Source organism: Alternaria incomplexa, assembly GCF_024043165.1.
Source record: "Alternaria incomplexa strain BMP 0042 chromosome Unknown scaffold_2, whole genome shotgun sequence".
NCBI classification, from domain to species: domain Eukaryota; kingdom Fungi; phylum Ascomycota; class Dothideomycetes; order Pleosporales; family Pleosporaceae; genus Alternaria; species Alternaria incomplexa.
The window spans coordinates 635,146-655,874 of record NW_026249851.1 but is presented as its reverse complement, the minus strand read 5'-3'; the positions used below and the strand labels follow the sequence as shown (position 1 = coordinate 655,874).

Sequence of the window (20,729 nt, the reverse complement as noted above, 5' to 3'; positions counted from 1 at the left end):
TCATTATTTGCATTCTTGGTTTGGCTTGGCTGGTCCCGCCACTTTGATTCTTCCTCTTCTGCTGCTATCATGCTGTTTGCGCTGTATTCATTCACCGATTGGCTTTTAGCCGCTTAATGCTCGTTTTACGAAAAGCTATGCTAGTAAGGATGACGACCTGTTTGGATCGGTCGGATCGAACTTGCGTTAAGGACTCCTGGATAGGGATGTTTACATCCACTTGAATATCTTTACGTAGCTATAACCCCCTAAAGAAGGGACAGAATACAACAAAGCTCAGCCAGCACATGTGCAAATCACTCATCACTTCTACCCGCGTACTCCGTGACATACAGATAGCAAGAAGTTGAATTCATATCGGATGCTAGACTCCTAAGTGGTATGCAACCGCCCCAACGCTCACGTGTGGTATCGAAAATTCCCAGTATAACGCCATGCTCCCAGTCTTGTGAATCGCTCCTTATTTTGCTGTGCGCTCGATTTGCAGGGCAACGAGCTTCTCCGTGTTCTTCAGCCACCTCTCGGCGAATACTTGATCGGTAAAGCGCTCCGCTGACCGGCGAGCCCGCTGTCGCATGTCCAGTGTGTCTTCGGGGGAAAGTGTGAGGGCTTTGCGGAAGCCGTCGGCGTATTGCTCTGCGGTTGTGGCATGGAAGCCTGGTGAAAGGTTAGTAGTGTTCTGGATATGGTATTACGAGGTGCTTTCGACTTACCGGTAGGTTTTCCGTCGACCTCAATCACGATATCCAGCTTGGGTCCACCGGAGTTGTTGACTACAGAGATCATGCCAGCGGCTTGGTATTCCACCACTCCGATTCCGAAATGCTCGTTCCACATGGCGTTCACTCCCACACTGGCTTTGCGCATCCACTCTAGCATCTGCGGCCACGGCGCATCGCAAATAAACTCGACGTTGTCCTTGATGTGCAGCTCGTGTGCTAGAAGCCTCAGTTCGTAGACGCGCTTTGCATCGTCGTGCGAGTTCCGTACTGAACCTATCAGAACGAGCTTCGGGGTATCGTTGGGGTACGCTGGGAGGTCGGGTTTGGAGTGCAGGAAGGATGCAAAGGCCTCGAGGATCAGTCGGTGGTTCTTTTCTGGTCGGAACTGCGCGATGTAGAGCAGGTAAGGGCCACGGTCCTTCTCGCTAGACTCGGAGACTGGAACGGCCTCTATGACTTCTTCGACTGCGACGGGCGGGAAGACGACGTCGATGTCGATTGCCTTGCTTCGTTTGATACGGTATGGTTCCCAGAGAGACTTGATGTGGCTTTGCGTCCATGTAGAGTTGGTCATTACCACGTCAATGGTGCTGCCGACTTTACTGTATAACTTGGCAAAGAGTTGCCAGTACTTCTTCTTTGCCATGCCTCGGTATCCTGCGCCTGATCCTGCATTGATGCCTTGGCCCCCAGCCTGCAGCGAGTCTAGCATGTCGGTGGAAATGGTCGGATAATGTACGTATGCGCCGGTCGGTACGGTCGGGAAGAGGAAGGACGAAAGGCCGAGGGCGAAGGCGTAACCCATGGTGTCGATGAATATGTCGGGCACGAGAAGACTGAAGGCATCATAGGCGAGGATGAGAGAGCCGAGAGATTGGCCCAGTAGTGTGAATCGCGGCCATGTGCTTGCGAGTACCCAGTCGCGGGTTGTGAGGTAGAGGAAGTGAACGGTCGGCGGGTATAGCTGGATGTTGAAACGGTCTTTGACACGCTTCAATATGGCGGCTTTGTCGACGTCGTGGTCGCCGGTGTAGACTATACAAGTAGCCTTCGGCCAGCGCTTCTGGTTTGCTCGAATCGCAGCCCAAAGGACTCGTTCGCCGCCGCCTCCTGCATTGCTATACGAACAGCCTGTCAGCGACAACTCTTAGTCCATGAGCATGCTATCTATACCAGAAAGGGTGGAAGAAGCCCACTATGCCGTCCCATTCGCTATCCGCCGGTCCATCCTTCACTGCACTGCCAGGAGGTGTATTCCCGACCTGTTCCCAGTCATCGTCCTCTTTCTTCTTGTTCTTTTGCTGCGCCTCGAATGTCTTGGTCTCGCTTGCTACCCTGGCCAGTAGTAACTCTCGTCGTGTACGGGAGGATCGTCGGAGGTGTTGTCCCACTATTTCCGCAGCGAAGCGCAGGGTCTTAGGAAGAAAGATGGTAGCCAAGAGTGCGGGTAGCAGTAGCGAGAGGAAGATGGGTAAGAGACCCATCGTGAAACAACGCCGGGCGGGGACACAGTGGAAGAGGCAGACAGCGAGGACTCACTCAGCCATGGGCAAATGTTTGGGCAAAGCGACAGCTGTTCAGGTGGGATGACATCGGTTCGTTCCTGGCGCCGGCCCGAGAGCGTGGGACCCTGACGCGCTAGTTGGAGCCTCTTCCTCTCGGGAATCGGACATTTTGATATCCAGCTGCAACACCAAAACTACGGCAAGATGCTGTCGTCGCGCCTCCTGCGGCAGCCAGCATGCCAATTGCTTCCGAGAACCTCCTCCACGTCTACATCTTCGATATGCCGACCATCGGCTCGCGCTTTCCACGCTTCGACCCCGCGACAGGATCCCCTCGTCGATGCCATCCTGTACCTTCCCCATGAGCTGATGTCGCTCGTCCACACCGCCGTACCATGGTATGCCGCCATACCAATCACCGCCTTCATCACCCGCGGTCTTCTTGTTACGACATTCGGGACTCGGTCGCGCGCTCTTATGGCCCGATACATTGGTCTCCAACCGCTCCGAGAAGCACTTGCTTACAAGAAACGTGACGAGGTATTGAAGCGCGGCGGTTTCAGAACAATAAAACAGGGTGTCGTAACTGCGAGCAAAGAGATAAAGGAAGTCACGTCGGCGATTGATAAGAGATGGAAGGTCAGCTTAAGTGGCCAAATCATGTGGACGTTTGGGCAACTACCTATATTCATCGCCATGGCCGAAGTCATACGGCAGAAATGCGGCGCTCATGATGGTCTGGTAGGCATGGTGGTCGCAGCCGTCAAAGGCGAAGGCACAACGATGACGAACGAGCTTGGGGAAACCGTTGCGCGTGTAACACCTTCTGCATATTTTGAGCCTTCGCTGGCAACAGAGGGGGTGCTCTGGTTCCAGGATCTACTTGTTCCAGATCCTACAGGTGCCCTCCCATTCATTGCATCAGCCATCATGTTCGCAAACATCTACACCTCGAAGAATAGTGTCGAAAGCACTAAAAATCGGAGGTGGCCCGGTATACTTCGAAGGACTTTACTCTGGGTGGCTCTATTGATCGGCCCCATGTGTCAGCATCTACCTGCCGCACTGATGCTGTACTGGTCGTCGAGTACAGCCTCGGTCATGCTATGGAATCTCTGGCTGGACAGAAAGTACCCAGCGCCACGAGGATTCACGGCGTGTAAGAGGCCGCTTATCATGCCGCCACCACCACCTGTTTCGAAAGGGCGGAAAGTGTGAGGTCTCGCCAGTGTTGTACACTGCCATGAGCCTTGGACTACCATCGCAACACTTCACTGCCACAGGCGAATCTTAAGAGAGCATCTGGGTGAGGAAACAGGCGGCGCAGGAAATGTCTGACCTAGTGTCTTGGAGGCTGTGGTCACTACCAACAGGTCCGGGTATATGGTTTCTCAGCACAGATACTCGCAGTATCCTCTATACGGTCTAGACTGCCTGTAGGTCCCAGTCTCTAGCCAGCAGCTTACTGCCTCTGAGGAATGGAAGGTCAACATGATAGTTGCAGAGATGGAAGAACACAACTTTTCCTACCTAACCCGGAGACACCACAGAAAACAAACCAACCGATCTATGAACGCCAGAACAAACACCCCGCCTGCATCTGAACAAGTCTCAACCCCTGGTTCCTACTCAACAACAAATTCGCCAGTCTTGGTCTCGGCATCTACGTGAGTTTATTTGATATGATTACGATATTGAGCAAACCGACATACTGGGATATGGCTGTACGCTAGATTGAAGGGTTGTGCTTATAGTAATCACCTAAAACTCTGCGACCACCCTAAGTGGGGGATGGCCTGTGTACAGAAAAGTTTGTGGTTTTCCATGATTCGAATCAGACAATCCCCAGGAAGGCGCCGTGTCGCATCTGTTTGTCACGCAGTAACAAAATCCTGCAAATCCTTTGAGGGTACATTGTTCCAACTGAAAGCCAAGAAATCAAGCTTTGCGCAGTCATGAATTCCGCAGTGCAAATGATCAAGGGGGTGTTCAGCTAATTGCTCTTCAACATCTCGAGAATGCGCTAGCGGTTTAGTATGACCTGGCACAGGAGCCAAGGATCTAAGAAACAACTGCTCACTCCAAGACGAGCTGAGGTCGTAAAACCCTCAAAGCATCCATCGCATGATGCGCTAGTTGATAAGTGATAGGAATGCAAGAGCGTTGGTGATGCACCTATACCTGTTGGTCGTGACTTGGGGTTCAGGTGTTTCGTGATGACATGATGTTCACCGTAGAACATAATAACTGCATCGCTGCTGCAGATGTTCAGAAGTGGTCGAGAGGACCAGCATACGCCCCCTTACGAGAGCCGACTGTTCTGGAATTCACTGCCAGTTTGATCTCGATCTGAATCGAGCCACGTGAACATCCTCCAGGGTTACTAACCGGAACATACCGAGCCCGCTCGTTGCCAAGTCGCATGCCCATGGTAAGCGAAGTGGAAGCTGCTGGAAGGACAAAGCAGACGGCGATGACCATATGCTGAATAGATCCAGGTGCTGAGAAAAGTATTACCGGATGTCACCGCCTGGAATTGATTGGGTATAGTGCCTCAGCTCGCTGGCTGTGATTCGATGTGGGAGGGTTGTCCGGCTAGAATTTCTTCCCCGCGTCGAACTTCGCAGAGCACCTGCATCGACGTCACGGCACTCTGCAACATGGGAACGACAGCTGCGTCTCACACCGTGAGGAGGCGGGCATCGCGTACTACAACTGTACTGAATGGACCATTCTAGACTCCCAACCCCGGCGCAGATCGTATGATAAAACTGGGCGCTGCGAGATTACCAGCAGTTTGGCCATTCAAGTGGCGGTTATCATGGCTGCAAGAAGGCTATGAAAAAGTCTTGTCACCGGGATCTGGTTGGAGCTGAGTTTTGGTGTGACAAGTGGTCCAGCGGGTTGCTTCTCCGCCGTCTTCGCTGCGCGCCCGAGCTCGGAATCTTCTAGGCGCAGCGCAATCAAGCCTACCGCAGTCTCTGGGAGCTGGCAAAAGCCGGTGTGTTTCCTGTTGATCGTTCGATATTCTGCTTCAACCCGATCACCGGCACCATCACTAGCCAGGATACCAAGGGAAGGCTGATGACAGAGTGACGACAGGACGAATAGCCCTTGAATATATACTGCCATAAGACTTCGCCGAACCTGAGTGACTAGGAATAATCGCCCTCCCACACAACTCCGCGGCATCCAGACACCCAGATGGACTTCTCTAATCTGCCTGCCTTCCCTGTGGCCGCGAATAACCCAATGTACTCTCCCAACAGCGATGCCTTCCCATCACCAGACGAAATCGACGCTTACCTCACGGAGTCATATCCCGCACTTTCCGACTATGGTTTCAATACCTACGACAGCAGGAGCGGCCAGTGCTTCAACCGATCCATCACGCCAGGGGCCCGAGATGTCAATTGGAGTGCACCGGTACCCAACAGCTACGTCAGCACACCATCACTTGTCAGTGCAACGAGCGCAGGCGGTGAAGCTCCTCTGAACGCATGGCCGAATTACAGCTCAACGCCCTTGAGCTGCCCAGCCGATTTCCAACACGCCTACACTGCAACCGACTTCCCCAACGGCTATCCGTCCAACCCCTCTCCCTTACCGACGCCGCCCACTGGCCACGGCAGCCCAATATCCCTATCGCCCACCGCACTCCACGGCATCTCTCCCGAGGATACCTCACTCAAGCCGCCTGCTCCACGCAAACGAGGCCGGCCTCGCATCCACCGCCCCGCCTCTGAGCCCACCGCAACCACTACCGCCAAAATCGCCCGGACGCAATGCATGCCCCACACCGAAGTCGAGCGCAAGTACCGCGAAAAGCTCAATGCAGAGCTAGAGCGACTACGTCGGGCAGTACCCATGTTACCGCAGAGTGATGCCACGGATACGGGCGCAGTGAAGCCTAGTAAGAGCATGGTGCTGGCAGTGGCCATCGACTACATCAAAGAGTTGGAGAGGCAACGAGATGCAGCCGTCGAAGAGGTAGAGCGATTAGGAGGCAAAATGAGGTTTGGAAGGGCGGGGGTTAGGAAAAGGGAGGATGGGGATGCTTGAGCGGTGGCGTGACATTGTTGTAGTAACGCCGAGTGGTCATAACGGCGTCATGACAGGCACTGGGGATCGCACGATGGGCGACCATGACTCTCAAAGGTCGGCTTTGGCTTCTTAAGTCTTTCTTCGAATCACGGCCTTCGCATACGAGCTCAGTCTCGTACTTTGGGTATACATAATGTTTGGAGTTCACGGTGTTTTACAAGGTGTGGAGGGAGGGTTGCAGAGCGTGGCTGGTACACGCTGCATGGTACACAATATCTTGGGCACGATGCAGCGGAATTGCGTACCGCCACTTAACATTCGGATACACGATTAGATACCCAGGTTATTGTTAGGTTAAGGGGGTCGCGCTCTTATTGCGCAGGATTGCGGGTAGACGGCAGTGATGCACTGCAAGAAGACAGTTCAATGTAATGTATACTTCAATTGCTTGTTCTCCGGCTGCAGCCATGTATGCTCATGAGTGTAAAGAGACGGATCGTATGTTGGTCTAATCACAAGCCGTAGAATTTACGTAGTGTTGGACGAAAGAGACTGTAGCATGCAGTGTACATATCCTCTGTCGCAGCATCATTCGTAACTGTAAAGCAATTAGAGCCAACCCGCTCTATCTGATCGAATCATAACTTCTGTCTACCAGACTTCTCCGAAGAACGTTACAGAAATCGAGAATGCTGTCGCCAGGATTTTGACTTTTAGTCATCATCACACTTCCCACGACTCTGGAATTTATCGCCCATGGTAGGCTGTATCACGCACAGTCTCTCCAAAAGGCCACTTGCTTGCGCTGATACGAAGATACACGACCTCGGGAAGTCCGCTGTTCTGGAGGAGCAATGTCGCAACACGTGATATTAGTAGGTTCACTGAAAGGCATGTAGTGCATCTTTGTCACGACGACTACTGTATTCAACACCACATGTGGCTTGAGAACTCATCGTATTCTATCAGATACAGGAGGAAAGACCGTACTTTGATCGTACTTGCCGTGAGACGAGCATGTCTTCTGGTATTCACACGCCACGAAACAGTAAAGCTTCCAGTGCGATGAGTAGGTGTTTAAGGGAAGATACGTTAGCTACAACCTTGAGAAAGACTACCGATAACACGGCTGACCGATCAGTCACCATGCACATAAGCAAAGATGACACATACAGCTCCTCCGCCTCATCCCGCTTCACGCCTTCCTCCCTGCGCCAGTACGTGTACCAATCGGTCTCCTTCCCTAAAAGCCTCCAAGATCCCTTCTAACACCCATCAAGCACATCACCCACCCCAAGACACGCAAGCCCAGAATAATACCTCCGAAATCTCACATCATTTTATAGTGCATGTAGACAGCGGCTCACGCAGCCATCTCATGTCGTATCCGTATAGCACTCTCCGGTCTCAACAACAAGACCCAACACGGACGGCTCACCTCGTTGCAGGGAAAGCCGTTTGTGGGAACGTGAAATACAGTGCAGTAAAGGGGTTTTTGTTGGGATAGCTATACAAGGCAATCAAACGAGGATACTCCGCGATAGATGAAGAGCTGAAGCTAGCTTCATACAGCTGGGGTGCACAGATCACAGTCCCACGCTTCCATGGCCGACAGGAGGGAAATGGTAAAGCGGCGCATCATCTTCCACACCGTCGCAAACGAACGGGGGTCGTGGAGAGAATACCATGGGAAGTGGAGTGAGATGTTCGTCAAATCGTGGGGAATATGTGTTTGATGTACAAAAGTGTTGGATGGAGAAATGAGTGTATTGATTCATCTAACATGAGATGGAAGCTGCCTATAAGCAGCAGTGTGCTTGCTACATACAAAGGAGTGTGGTAGCAAGCATAACAAGCAAGCTGATTGTACATGAGATGAAAGCTGATGGAAACCAACAAAAAGTGGTCGATCGTGGAAGGTAGGTAAGCGCGATGGATCTACACACGGGTTCCGTTCGTTCCAGCCCCTCTTCCCCCATCGATCCTCCCCCTCCCCGCGTACTTCCACTCCACCAATTCCACCAAACCGTTTACGGAGACAGGACCCTAGCGCGATATTGCGAAGCCACTTGCACCGACCTTGGGCGTTTTCACGCGGGCACCAGTCATTCCATTCTCACACCACTCGACTGTCTGCACGCGTATCGATGGCGCTGGAGATAGCCGAGCGAGACGAGGCGGGGAATTTGGTGGCGCAGTATATTACTTCTGCCGAAGGCAAGAGGGTTGATGTGATTGTACGTTGTATGCACGTCTCGTCTTACTTCGTCATGAGTTATTTGGTTTACTTGCGTTCAATATCTCTGTGTCTGTACTGCAAGTCTGACTCCAGAGACGCGTTGGTGTACTATGTGTTTACGGTCACTGACATAACATCTCCACCATTTTAGTATCCCACAGAAGCAAAGAGCTATGCGCAACGCCTTCTTGATGTTTTTCTGCCAACGGGATATCCGCAGAGTGTGACGGAGGATTATATCCATTATCAGATTTATGTATGTTTTACTCAGACCTTTCCTCTTCTGATGCACGATAGTTTGAGTTTGAGTATCAGGAACACAGGAAAGCTGATGGGGATATGTTCATGTAGGACTCGCTTCAAGCATTCTCATCGTCAATTGCGGGGATGTTGGCCTCGAGAGCTGTTCTGGAAGGTATGTTTCCATGTGCGGCATGGAGTATACTCAGCATATGATTCCCCCATCCTTGGGTAAACCAGGTACTCTGCGTTGTCAACAAGGCTCTCAAGAGAATGGACTGTACATCACAAGCACCTAACATGGAGACACTCCATCGCGATGACACCCAACAGCAAATCCCACCACCACCCATCTAACCACCCACCCAGGCGTCGGCGTCGGCGACTCAACCGCCTCCCCCACTTCCGCACTCCTCCTCTCCGTACTCCAAGAATCTACCGGCCGCATCGCTACGATCCTCTTCGCGCACCGTCTCGGCACAGCCCTCGAGCCTGAATGCAAAATGTACCGACTAGCCGCCGATGTCTTCAACGACACAGCCATGGTGCTCGATTGCCTATCACCCGCCTTCCCCAAACCCATCCGCGTGGCTGTGTTGAGCTTCTCGAGCTGTCTGAGAGCCCTATGTGGGGTTTGTGCGGGAAGTGCGAAAGCGAGTTTGAGTGCGCATTTTGCAAAGAAGGGGAATCTGGGGGAGGTGAACGCTGTGAGTTTGCTGTTTCTTTTCTTCTTCACTATGAAACAGCGAGCAGAAAAGCAATCGGATGTCTACAAGCACGTGTCTTACAATGGGTGTTAAGACCATGTGCTATCATGCCCAATACACAGATCTGCATAGATAGCTTACGACTTATGCTGTGGGGCGCAGTGTAGGTTGGGTACACATGACCGTTACTGACTAATGCTTAGAAAGATTCGAGCCAAGAGACAGTCATCTCTCTAATGGGTATGCTTGTAAGTACCGCCGAGCTTACACACTGCTGATGTGATGACTAATACGCCGGCTAGGCAGGCAGCCTGGTAGTATCCTACATCACCTCACCCTTTGCGACATGGAGCACACTCATCTTCCTGCTAGGAATACATCTCGCCACCAACTATGCCGCTGTGAGGGCCGTCAGCATCGCATCCCTCAATAGGCAGCGCGCCAACATCCTGTTCAGCAACATGTTCCAGCACGGCGTCGTGCTGAGTCCGACCGAAGTGTCTAAGCGCGAGCGCATCTTCCACAGAGGTGACGTATTGCGCTGGTCCGACGACGAAGTGCTCGGCCAGTGTAAGATTGGCGTATCTCTCCAGGATATGCTAGGCCGTATTGGGGAAGAAAATAGGCAAACGGGCTCGCTCGCTCTGCGGACTATACAAATCTCCGAACTACTAACCGTCTTCGCCAGCGAGGCATACATCATGTGTCCCGCTGCATCCGCATCTTATATCTCCATTGCACTGAAAGCAGAGTGTGGACCGACGGATCATCTCAAAGCATGGGCTCACGCACTGTTGTTTGCGAAGAGGGCCCGAGATGGGAATGGGCACTCGGGTGATCAGCCCAATGAAGCACTACCTCCGGCCAAGGATCGCCTGAAGGCTGAGTTGAGGCAGACGTTGGAGGACGTCCGGGCGACGTTTGGAAAATATGGGGACGAGATGAGGGGGAAGGGATGGGATCTAGACGTCGCTGCGCTTGAGACGCAAGCCGGGACACGGTTGCAGATAGACATCCAGAAAGTGGGATGACGAGGTAGCATGGACCTCAACTGCCTTGTCAAGAGCCGTGAAACGAACGACGTGAAAAACACCAAGGAGATACCTAGACGGGCGTCTTGTTGGGGAGACAGGTAACCCGATCGAAGCACTCGCGTGTTGCAGGCTGTCGTGGGATCCAGGGCAAACGTAACCAACGTCGCTCCGTAACGACGTCAGCCGATTGACTCATCGGCAACGGCATAGGATCGGCACCAGCATGTACGGCTGGCCCTATGTTTGAAGCAGTTTGATAACCACCAGCATGTCTTTTACCTCTTTCCTTTTTCTGCTCACAGTGTGCCAGCGCAGACACATCAGTGCATCGATCAAACAGTGGTTACGGTCCACATCGGTCCGGTTTCATGTACACCTGGCGTCTCTTCGGCGGGCGGTCGCCGGTTCCGAAGCAATCAATGCTTGAGTCCAAGCTCAACACCACAATGTGGAGTGTGGACAGGCAATGCTGTGCAAAGAATGGAAACTAAGGCTAAATGCCATGAATCTCGTGATTGCTCGAAATCATGACACAGGGCCAACATGGCCTTGGTAGTGAGGATTTCTTCAAGTCAACGTCGGGAAGCTGGTACCGAGGGCGTGGTCGTTGGGGCTCTAACAAGCAAAAAGGCGCACATTATGGACGCCACCATGCAAGGAGAGGACATGTCGTTCCGACATGACTGAGGCTCGAACAGCAGAGACTCCGCCAAGGTCAGCGTGTAGTTTCAGCGATCGCGGTGCTCCGACGGAGCGTGGGATGCGGCTAAAAAACGAAACCCCACGAAGCGGTGAAGCGGGTGAATCACGACTACGCGAACAAAAAATGGCCCACTGGCTGCGTCATGCTGTGTTCCTGAGGCTCCGAGCTTTTTTTTGTTGGCGGCTCAAAATTTTCGGTGCGGAATGAATTTGGGTGCGCGTCGGCGCGAGCTGAGTCGTTAGCCGGCTACTGGCGGTGCTGCAACGACACAGCAGTCCTTCTAGAAGCGCCACATTTGCATCTTCACGAAGCACGGCAGGGTCGGCGCTTGGAGAAAGCCCGAAGGCGCCCTCAACAGGTGGCAGCGCTACATCGAATGGGTGAGCGATTTCCGAGGTGAAGGCTTCGAGGGTCGAGTGTTACAGGCGTTTCGCTGGACATGCAGGAGGTTGACGGAGATCCTGGATCGACGCGCAGGGCGTGTGTGGACGCACTAGGCAGGTTCGGGTAAATTTCTAGAAGGATGAAATCGTTCTAGAAGATTTCTTCGGTGGCACGGTGAAAGAAAGTGCGATGGGGCAGGGATTGGGGGTGGGTGGCCTGATGGTAGCGCTGGTGGAACGTCAGCATTCCCTCGTTTGAGACAGCGAGACGCTGGCGGGATAGCTGGCGGGATAGCAGGGCAGGAGTGTATAGCCGGGTGGATAGAGCAGCGGGCACAAAAGAAAGAGCATGCGTGAGTATACACCTACAGTCGTTGGCACGGTGTGCTCATGCACGGCGTGGGAGTGTTTGCTAAGAAGGGTGCTAGAAGGCTAGAGAGGCGCCGGCGCATCCCAAGTGGAGGGCGGTTGGCTGAGGGCGGGTTTGCGTCAGTAATGGGCGAGATTGGGGAGCACTTGGAGGACGAGTCTGACCCCAGGCGTAGGGCGAGGGCCAAGCGTGTGGCCGTGCGGCTGGCGTGGTGTAAGACATGAGGAGCGTGATTGGCGAGGACGACTTGATCAAGTACCGTTGCGCGTGCACATCACGCGGCAGCAGGTGACACTGGGCATGGTGTAGTTCAATGTGGGCTGTACATGCTGTGACAAAGCAAGCAAGAGACATGGGCGGGCGTGCGATCGATCTACTTTCCTTTGTTGTGTAGGCAGAGTCATAGGGTGGATTAGTGGGCTCCGCCATCGTATGCGGCGTGCTGGGAGGTGCTCAGGCTGCGCATTCCACGTCCCTGGGACCTCCACTGTGCACTCGATTGCCATCCGTCTCGCAACTCGTACGGACTGGTAAGGAAAGGCGACGGAAACTGGAGAAGGGTGCTCTTTATCGTCTAAAAGGGCCGTTTGGGACAGGCTACGCCCAGTCGGCTGCTAGAGAGGGCTGCGGCGACGCACAAGGCTGGGGGGCCAAGGTAATCTATGCACGCAGCTAGTGCCGGGCGTCGCAACCAGACGGGCATGGCTGGTGAGATAGAGAGCGACCGTGCTGGCTGTCTGCGGTGCGACCTCCCACGCCCTCGGAAAGCGACGCGTCGTTCGTCGGCGGCGCTGATGTCGCAGTGTGCAGTGTCGCAGTCTGTCACAGCAGGCGGCCAGGTCGGGCAGGGCAGCGCGCCCATCAGCACCCATCGGCGTGGCAAGACTGAGCAGCAGGGGGCGGTTTCGGCCAGGATGATGATGCGGGCGTGCGTCTTCCAGAAGACATGGGCGGCCAATGCCCAGGTAGCGCGTGCCGCCGCTTTTACGGCAGCGAGCCCTCAGCCATGGGCCCTCAATCCTTCGTGATGGCCAAACCGCTGGTGGGCCCTGGCGTGTGCGTCCTGACTGAGCTTTCCGCCCAAGCATTGACCCAAGACTCCCTGACTCTCCACTGCCGCTTGCTCAAAACCACGCTGAGCCGCACCTGTCCATAGCCTGCTGTCCATAGCCACGTCCTGACGCATATCGGTCTCACCACACGACTACCCACGCCAACGTATATACAGCACCCGCCTACCACTCCCACCCACCCCCCGATGCTGCCGCCGCCGGAGCGTTAACTTCCCACCACCGCCCAAGACACTAGGTTCGCCCGAACCTCGTGCCGCCAACGCCAAGCTGGCGCAACAACTGCAACTCTGTTCCTGTGAAGGCTTCGACGAGCAGAGCAGGAAGGACGCCCGCCGTGTTTACAAGCAGTTCTGGCGCAGCGTCATGGTCACACGCAAATCCGGAAGCCACGCCCTGTCCATCCGCACCGACTCGACCGCCTCGTCCTCGCCCACGCCCTCGCTGCAAGACTTTGATGCCCGCGACGTCAAGATGGCCCTGTCCGACTGCCAGCCCGCCCCGCTGACCGTCTCGATACCCAAGAACATCCCCAGCCCGCAATGCCGGAAACCCAATCTGCAGGAGATCCTCAGCAACACCGCCCCGCCGCCCTACACCCTCACCTCCTTCATGGCCTTCCTGTCCCAGAACCACTGCCTCGAGAACCTCGAATTCACCATGGACGCCTCCCGCTACCGCAAGCACTACTCCAAGATGGTCAACCGCCATCCGGGCAGCCCCATCTCGCCATTGTCCGAAGAGTGCGGCTACGTGCTGATGCTCTGGCGTCGATTGATTGACGCCTACATCCGCGAGTCCGGCCCACGAGAAGTACGTTCGTTCAATCCTATCCACCCAACCTCTACTAACAGCCGCAGGTCAACCTTCCCGCCGAAGTCCGCGACACTTTACTAAGCCTATCCGACTCATATGTCCCACCCCACCCATCGGCATTAGACAGTGCCGTGGCCAAGATCAACGAGCTCATGGAGGAGAGCGTACTGGTCTCGTTCCTCAACTCAGTCAGCCCACAGAGTGCTCACCCCGCCAGCCACGAGAGCTACGCTGGTAGCAACATCTCACGCTCATCGACCCGCAGCTACGAGGAGCGGAGTATGCTCTCCCGCTCGTCACAGCCGCCCGTGCCTGCCCACCAACGAGCATCGGCACCGTCGTCACTGACGTCTGGCTTCATGGCCTCGAGACCCTTCTCACACTCTCGGTTCCACTCTCAGCCGACCTCTTCCGGTCAAGCACACACCCGTGTTACATCTGGCTACACTAGTGGCAGCGATGCATTGACCGATGACTCTGGCAGCGCCAGCAGCCCGTCGGGCATGAGCGATCCACTTACACCGCCTGGCACACCGCCCATGAGCGATTACCCCATGGCCGACTTTCATCAAGCCTACTACGACACTGGCTCGAATAGCGGCACACCCAGCCCCCGCAACAGCCGAGGAGAGCACAATGGTCTCGCCAGTGCTACCCGGGATAGCTGGAAGCGAGTAAGCAGCAAGCTCTGGCCCAAGAAGAAGAGCGGCGGCCAGCTCCGAGACGACGAACCAGGCGTTGTCGAGGGCGGCCTGTTCTAAGCTACCCACTCACCTCTTACATTCTTCACCATCACACCGACATTCCGTCATTCAAAAGCGACACGATTACGAAGATGCAATCAGAGCGATTTGCATCACCTTGACCTTGCATACTGGGTTGCATAAACACCGGCGTAACTGATTTCCCACCCCGACTTCACGGGCATGCGAAGGCGCAACTGGCTCACACGACCCGGCGAGGTTGTTTTCGGCATTTCCACTTCCTTCTCAACTTCAAACTACTAGACATTTTGCGAAACGGCGTTGCGAAACTTGGCGGCCACACTTCCTATATCCACTTGTAGTGGCTAGGCCCAGGCGTTACATTTGACGTTTCCATCTATCAAGAGCATATCACGAATGACCTACTGGGCGGACGGTTTTGAATATTTTCTCTGTATCATTACGGCTACTTTTCACTTTGCCCCAAAGCGGGCGTGCTTCGGATTTGTTTCCGAGGCGCATTGACTGTTCATAGGCATGGATGGGGTTCGGATTGGAGTAGATACCAAAGCGCATGAAGCGCTAGAATCATGACTGTTTACCATTGTTGGTCAACAACACACAAAAACTGTTTCAATGCCGTTCCCTTGCTGTGACGTTCTTGCTCAATTAGGCAATGTCGGATACAGGCTGTCTACGCCATCGCCGTGGTACCTCCGACTCCCTTTCTGTACCAACATATCGGAACTCCACTGCCTCCACATCAACAAATCGCATCTTACACAGCGCCCACCAACCTGATGCCTTGCATCGGAGCTCGTTCGTCCGGGACAGCATGTAGATCTTCTCGTGCGCATAGGCTACGCAAGGAATCGCCGAACGCAAAGCAAAGGGATATCCTCAATCAATCCCTTTCGCCGTATAACCGGGACGCCCATCGGTGGTCATATGGGACATACCGATAATAGCAGTCTCCTTTCCACTCCTTGAATACCGACTCCGCGGTATCCCTTGGATCCTTTCCGCCCCTACTTCTCTCCGCTGGGCTGGAGACGGTCGCCGAGGACCCGGGCGAATGAGCTGCTGGATTGGGAAAGCCCTTCTTTCCATCGTGTACTTTCAGCTACGCCATTGATGTGCTACCCATGGCCACGGGTTGGGTAAGGGATGCGGTGCCCGAGGTGCCCGGTGCGAGGGCAATCGCCGAAGGAAGATGCGTGACGTGTGAAGCGTAGACCAATGTGTTGGGTGGTGAACTTGAAGTTGGGGTGGAAGGATGAGTAGGCGGAGACTTTGTCATGGCAGTTGTACCATCACGGGGTGGCGTTTTAGGCCACGTGCTGTGAGTCGGTCGATAATTGCCACATTCCAGGCGAGCACGATACTATTCAGATGGCTCTTGCTATTTTCTCACTCGCCTCTCCCCTTCCTATCCGGATCCGAACCACCCACCATACGAGCACACCAACCAAGGCGTAACGATAGGCCGCCTCCGCGGATCTCTTTCTCACATCATCCCAATGAACCCAAACTCTATCCCTATATCACATACATGAGCACACCGATCAGCCTCGCGCTCCAGCTCAACCACGCAGCACCAACGACGTGTAACCGAGCGCGCCAGCCCGCTCGCCGACCCCAAACTTCAGGAACATGGCACATTACCAATCCCATGCACGCGGAATCCGCCCTTCGTGTCCAGAACGCCGTTCACATGTCGTTGCCAAGCCCGAAGTCCTCCTTTCCTGCAACTGTGCCGCACGCCAAAGGATGCGAGAGCGAGTAATGTTGGTGGTGGCGTAAGGGAAAGTGTACATCACAAACGCTATGCACAATTCCTGGTTCCTCCCTCGTGCACGAACGTTTGGTTTTGTTCTATTCTCTTTTTAGGTGGGCCCTTGAGCGAGGCAGCACGTGGATTTGGCGTGCATTTGCATTGCCGCGAACGTGGTTTCGGGACCCCGTTGTGCTGGGGTGGATGAGGTAATCGCTCTCCTGGGACGACGATGTGATGTCTAAGGGGAGTTACATTGCTGAATGTATACGGTATACGGCCAGCATCTACAAATCTCCCATATACTGTGCCCGGGCCAGGTATTATCTACGGCATCAGCGATATCCGTAATGTGCTATACCAAGGCTTCCTTGATATTGTTGTCGTTCAGCGCTTACGGCGGCTCGAGGTACCATGCGGGTAAACTCGTTTCAAAGATGGGACGTTGAATCGATGTTCAGGCGTGACATGTTTCACTTGGGTACTGGTGGAAGATATGACTCGACGGCCTCTGGGATGCCTTGTCTTGTTGAATGGTGTTGTTCGTGGAGGTATTTGATATTGTGTTGGCGTGTGCTGAAGCACGACCTCAACTTCAGGACCTTGACGCTTGGGGCGGAAGATCTCGACAGCGCAGAGTCATGGAGCTTTTCGCGTTGCTGATCAACTGTACAAGCTAGCGACGTCGCACCGTGTATGTATATCCGAATTGAACGTTGTCAAGGTCACAATGGAAAGAAACCTAGGTATGAGGTACGCTACATGACTAGATTTTATCGCTTTCAACGGTTGCCCTCTCGTCAGGCATCGCGCACACACCAACCAAGAATATAAGCGCTGCAAATACTCGTTCGCAGTAATTCAGCCTCAATCAATCTAAAGATCTATTCACAGTATCGCAATCTCCCATTCCCGCAACTCTATCGCTTTATTCCCGCGCGCACACTGAGATTGTCCTGTCTCCTTCCCCATCCACCCAAGCCTGCCCGGCACTTGTACCCAGCGCACAGCCTCCCGCGCGGCCATTGCATTGCAGATAGACTTGCCAGCAGCGCAGCACGCCGTCCAAACCTACCAGTAATCATTACGTTCCAAGCCAGACTACAAAATACCAAGACCGACCGACTAACCACTTGACGGCAACACCCGTTCGCCGATGCAAGATACCCTCCGCGGAGCAGAAAGGGGAGGTAAAGCCGTGATTCGTCAATGTACAGGTAACATCGTTATCGACGGACTTGTAAACCGCGAAAAATCACTCCACCGGGCTAACTGGATCTTACCAGCTAAACGTACAACCCGTCTCTCAATTGCATAGCTATTACCAACGACGTCGAAATTCGCGCAGGCACGATGACGAAGTCTGCGCAACGTAATAGACCTGTTTACCCTGGCCGCTTTGTGCGACTTACCCCTCATCTCTCTTCCATCATCGCACCCACCAGCATGGAACACATGGACCTGGGCCAAGAGAGGGGTTTCGCACAAAAGCAAACACGAGAGTGGCAAAACTTCTCGAAGCCTTCTAGAAAGCATATCTGTTCGCTGGAGATAAGCCACACGATGTGACGTCGAAGGTTTAATCGTCACCTAGTCTCGACGATCACCTAGAGATACAACAGCAGCGTTGTGGAGTACCAAAAGCCCGCTGATCTTTCGCTCGTTACCCAGTGGAGATGCTACCCATCTATGTTCACGTAAGACATGGTCGGAGCATGCTCAATCTCCCTGCGCGTCCTCGCGAATAGGAACATGGGGAACTGGCGGAAGCAAAGGAGTTTGTCTTAGCATTCCCGACCCCGCACGAACGTTAAAGGGGGCGCAGCTGAACCGCCGACGCCATTGCATATCGAACATCGAAATCGCGAGTTTGTAATGACACAAATCTTCAAGCAAACCAATCGACGCAATATGGCCCAAGCATGCAAAGTGGTCGTCCAACCCGCGTGCAGCATTCTACCTTTCCCGCCAGCTCTCCTTATCCCGTTAGCGCGAAGGACGTAGCAAAAGCAGCGCACACTGATCGTCGCCTTCCCGTTGAGGTCAAGATAGACAGCTGTGTCAGCGGATCAAGACACTAGTGAGGGGCAGGAAGCAGGGCCAAAAGCAGCACGCCGCTGATCGCATGCGCCATGAGACATGATCGTGTGTGACGAGCGGCGCTAAGCAGTAACTGCCGTTAGGATAGTGGGCTCTCACAGCCACTGCAGTTTGTTGATCTTGGTGTGCGTGTGGTGGGATGGATCGGAGCACATGTCGGAATGGAGAAGGAACAGGCTGTGATGGTGCCTTGCATGCTTGCAAGTAATCGATGATGGCGATATTGGTATGAATAGCATCACAATAACCGACTAAGCGATTCGCTCTGGTTGGTGCTTGGCCAATACTTTGGGCCTCTCTTACTCGGTACATGTATCGGTGTAGGAGTATGTATATGGGATGTATTCCGGATAGCTTATGCCTCTGCTTACAATTTTCAGCCCCGCTTAAACTCACGATCGGTAGGGGAGTGTGTCTGCACTAACCTCACCATGTTCAGCAAAAAACGGCATGATGTAAACTCGAAGTTCCGCCCGTACTACTGCACACACGGGTCGCTAGTGCATTCAAACCTGTACAATCTGTGTCTACCATGTCAAAAGCCTAGACAAGGCGGCACGTTACACCGCGTCACCCCCATGCCGCATCGTGATCGAGCAGCAGTGATCGTGGATCGTGATCGCGCTTTTGCGCGTGGAGCACCAGCACAACATCATGGAGATGAGGCATCACCCCTACTTCCTACCCCCCAACAGCATTCTAGACCTTCCAAACCGAGCAGATTAATCAACTTGCGCCGCGCCCTCCACCTTCGGGCCTGCTCTCACGGCTCTCTGCAATAGGAAGGTTCCCACGATACATTCTTCCCTGCGATCGACGATGAGGCTGACGAAAATTGATGGGCAAAATACCAACACCATGGGCTATCGGTCCTGTAGGTTTCTCACGATACCACATGCACTCGCATACATATAGCAAGGCACGTGAAAGCACGCCATTTAATCCGCACTCGCGCCTTGCTCGCCGCGTCGTCCGTCGCAGAAAGACACTCGACATCCACGTACGTCCCTGTTAGTGTTCGGTTTCTTGCAGAAGGTTAGACCTAAAACTCCACACTGACTGACCGATCCGGGCAGGCCGTGGACTGCCATGGTGCCGTCTGGGCGCGTGTGTCGAGTTATTTCCATATAGTAGGGCTTTAATCTATTTTGTTTACTCTTTTCCCTTGTTCCCCGGTAAACCACATGAATGTCAAGAGACGACAACGACGATGTGTCTGATTTGGCTGAGCTCAACACACGCGAGCGCAATCTATGTTGCGGGTTCTAGAAGGTGAGAGTGCGTCTGGGTGTGGTTTCCGTTAGAGTGGAATGGTTCTTGCATCATGCGGGAGTGCCCTATGTCGCTTCCCCTGGTCTTCAACGGACCGTTGGGGATTGTGTTTCTTTGTTCCTTTGGTATTCAGTGTTTACACTCATCCTATCATCCATATCCACGCCTATAGTGTGATATTCCTTGTTAATAACATTGTCTGAGGCCTCTACGAAGAAGCGTTTGGTATTCAACGGTGTGTCATCTATATGATGGGGGGTTTAAATTTCATGCTGAACCCTACGACTTGAGATATGTCGTCTCTGTTTTCGTCAATGTAGGGCGAGAGCCTTTGAACTAGGTCAGCAATGCTTATAACGCCAGCATCGGGTATGGTGACAAATAAGCGACGCGGTCACTTGCAGCTGGTCGCTTCGATGTAGGCCACCACGGGGAGGTCGAAGGCGATCTTGCGGCAGGGTGGTGGACTAGCGGACTGTTTGGCCATGGTCTGGTCTGGGAAGGGTGTGTATGTATAGAGGTAGACCCTGTAGATGTGTCGGAGTGTACTTGGATACGAGATGTGTCTTCGAGGATTGATCAGTGTAGGCGCTCGAAGTCTTTGATTGGTACCGCATCTACTTCGTATTCGATTGCGCTCTCGCAGTCACTCCCGTTGTCATTGTCAGAATCCCTTCATCTGTACTTTGGTCTAAGCTATTGCTGGCCATCTCCTCGGCGATTAGAGTTGCGTTATCGATCATATCCTGTTCGTGGCTTGTGAACATAATAGTCGCAACAAATGGGAAGGAGAACGCGAGTTGTCATGGACATGACGGGCACGGAACACTTCTCAAGCAATCGAGGTAGTTATTGATTACATGTTGCAGTCCAAGCTATATATACATATATATCGATATGGCTACTTCTGCTCGAGTGAGCAGAGGTTGATGGGATATCCCTCACATTCAGGGTAGACCTCGCGATAGTCGATCTTGATCAGATGTATTACTATTGGTATCTGTAGATGGTGAAACGAACCGAGACTCCATCGCTTAATACCATTA

At 53.6% G+C, this 20,729-nt stretch overlaps 4 protein-coding genes across 4 annotated transcripts; 3 read left to right on the top strand and 1 right to left on the bottom strand.

The window, feature by feature from the left end:
- Window positions 1-460: 460 nt before the first annotated feature.
- ALG11 (asparagine-linked glycosylation protein) lies at window positions 461-2,206 on the bottom strand (the record flags this gene model as incomplete). Its single annotated transcript, XM_051431290.1, has 3 exons — window positions 461-657; window positions 714-1,840; window positions 1,896-2,206. 3 exons carry the CDS (start codon window positions 2,204-2,206, stop codon window positions 461-463), a joined length of 1,635 nt encoding a protein of 544 aa, XP_051294424.1.
- Window positions 2,207-2,431: 225 nt separating this feature from the next.
- On the top strand, window positions 2,432-3,445 carry J4E90_001705 (uncharacterized protein; the record flags this gene model as incomplete). The annotated part of the gene is made up of 1 exon (XM_051431289.1): window positions 2,432-3,445. The coding sequence occupies one exon, from the start codon at window positions 2,432-2,434 to the stop codon at window positions 3,443-3,445; it is 1,014 nt and encodes a 337-aa protein (XP_051294423.1).
- Window positions 3,446-5,431: 1,986 nt separating this feature from the next.
- Window positions 5,432-6,289, top strand: J4E90_001704 (uncharacterized protein; the record flags this gene model as incomplete). Its single annotated transcript, XM_051431288.1, has 1 exon — window positions 5,432-6,289. The coding sequence occupies one exon, from the start codon at window positions 5,432-5,434 to the stop codon at window positions 6,287-6,289; it is 858 nt and encodes a 285-aa protein (XP_051294422.1).
- A 7,094-nt stretch (window positions 6,290-13,383) lies between these two features.
- On the top strand, window positions 13,384-14,594 carry J4E90_001703 (uncharacterized protein; the record flags this gene model as incomplete). Its single annotated transcript, XM_051431287.1, has 2 exons — window positions 13,384-13,830; window positions 13,878-14,594. 2 exons carry the CDS (start codon window positions 13,384-13,386, stop codon window positions 14,592-14,594), a joined length of 1,164 nt encoding a protein of 387 aa, XP_051294421.1.
- Window positions 14,595-20,729: the final 6,135 nt, after the last annotated feature.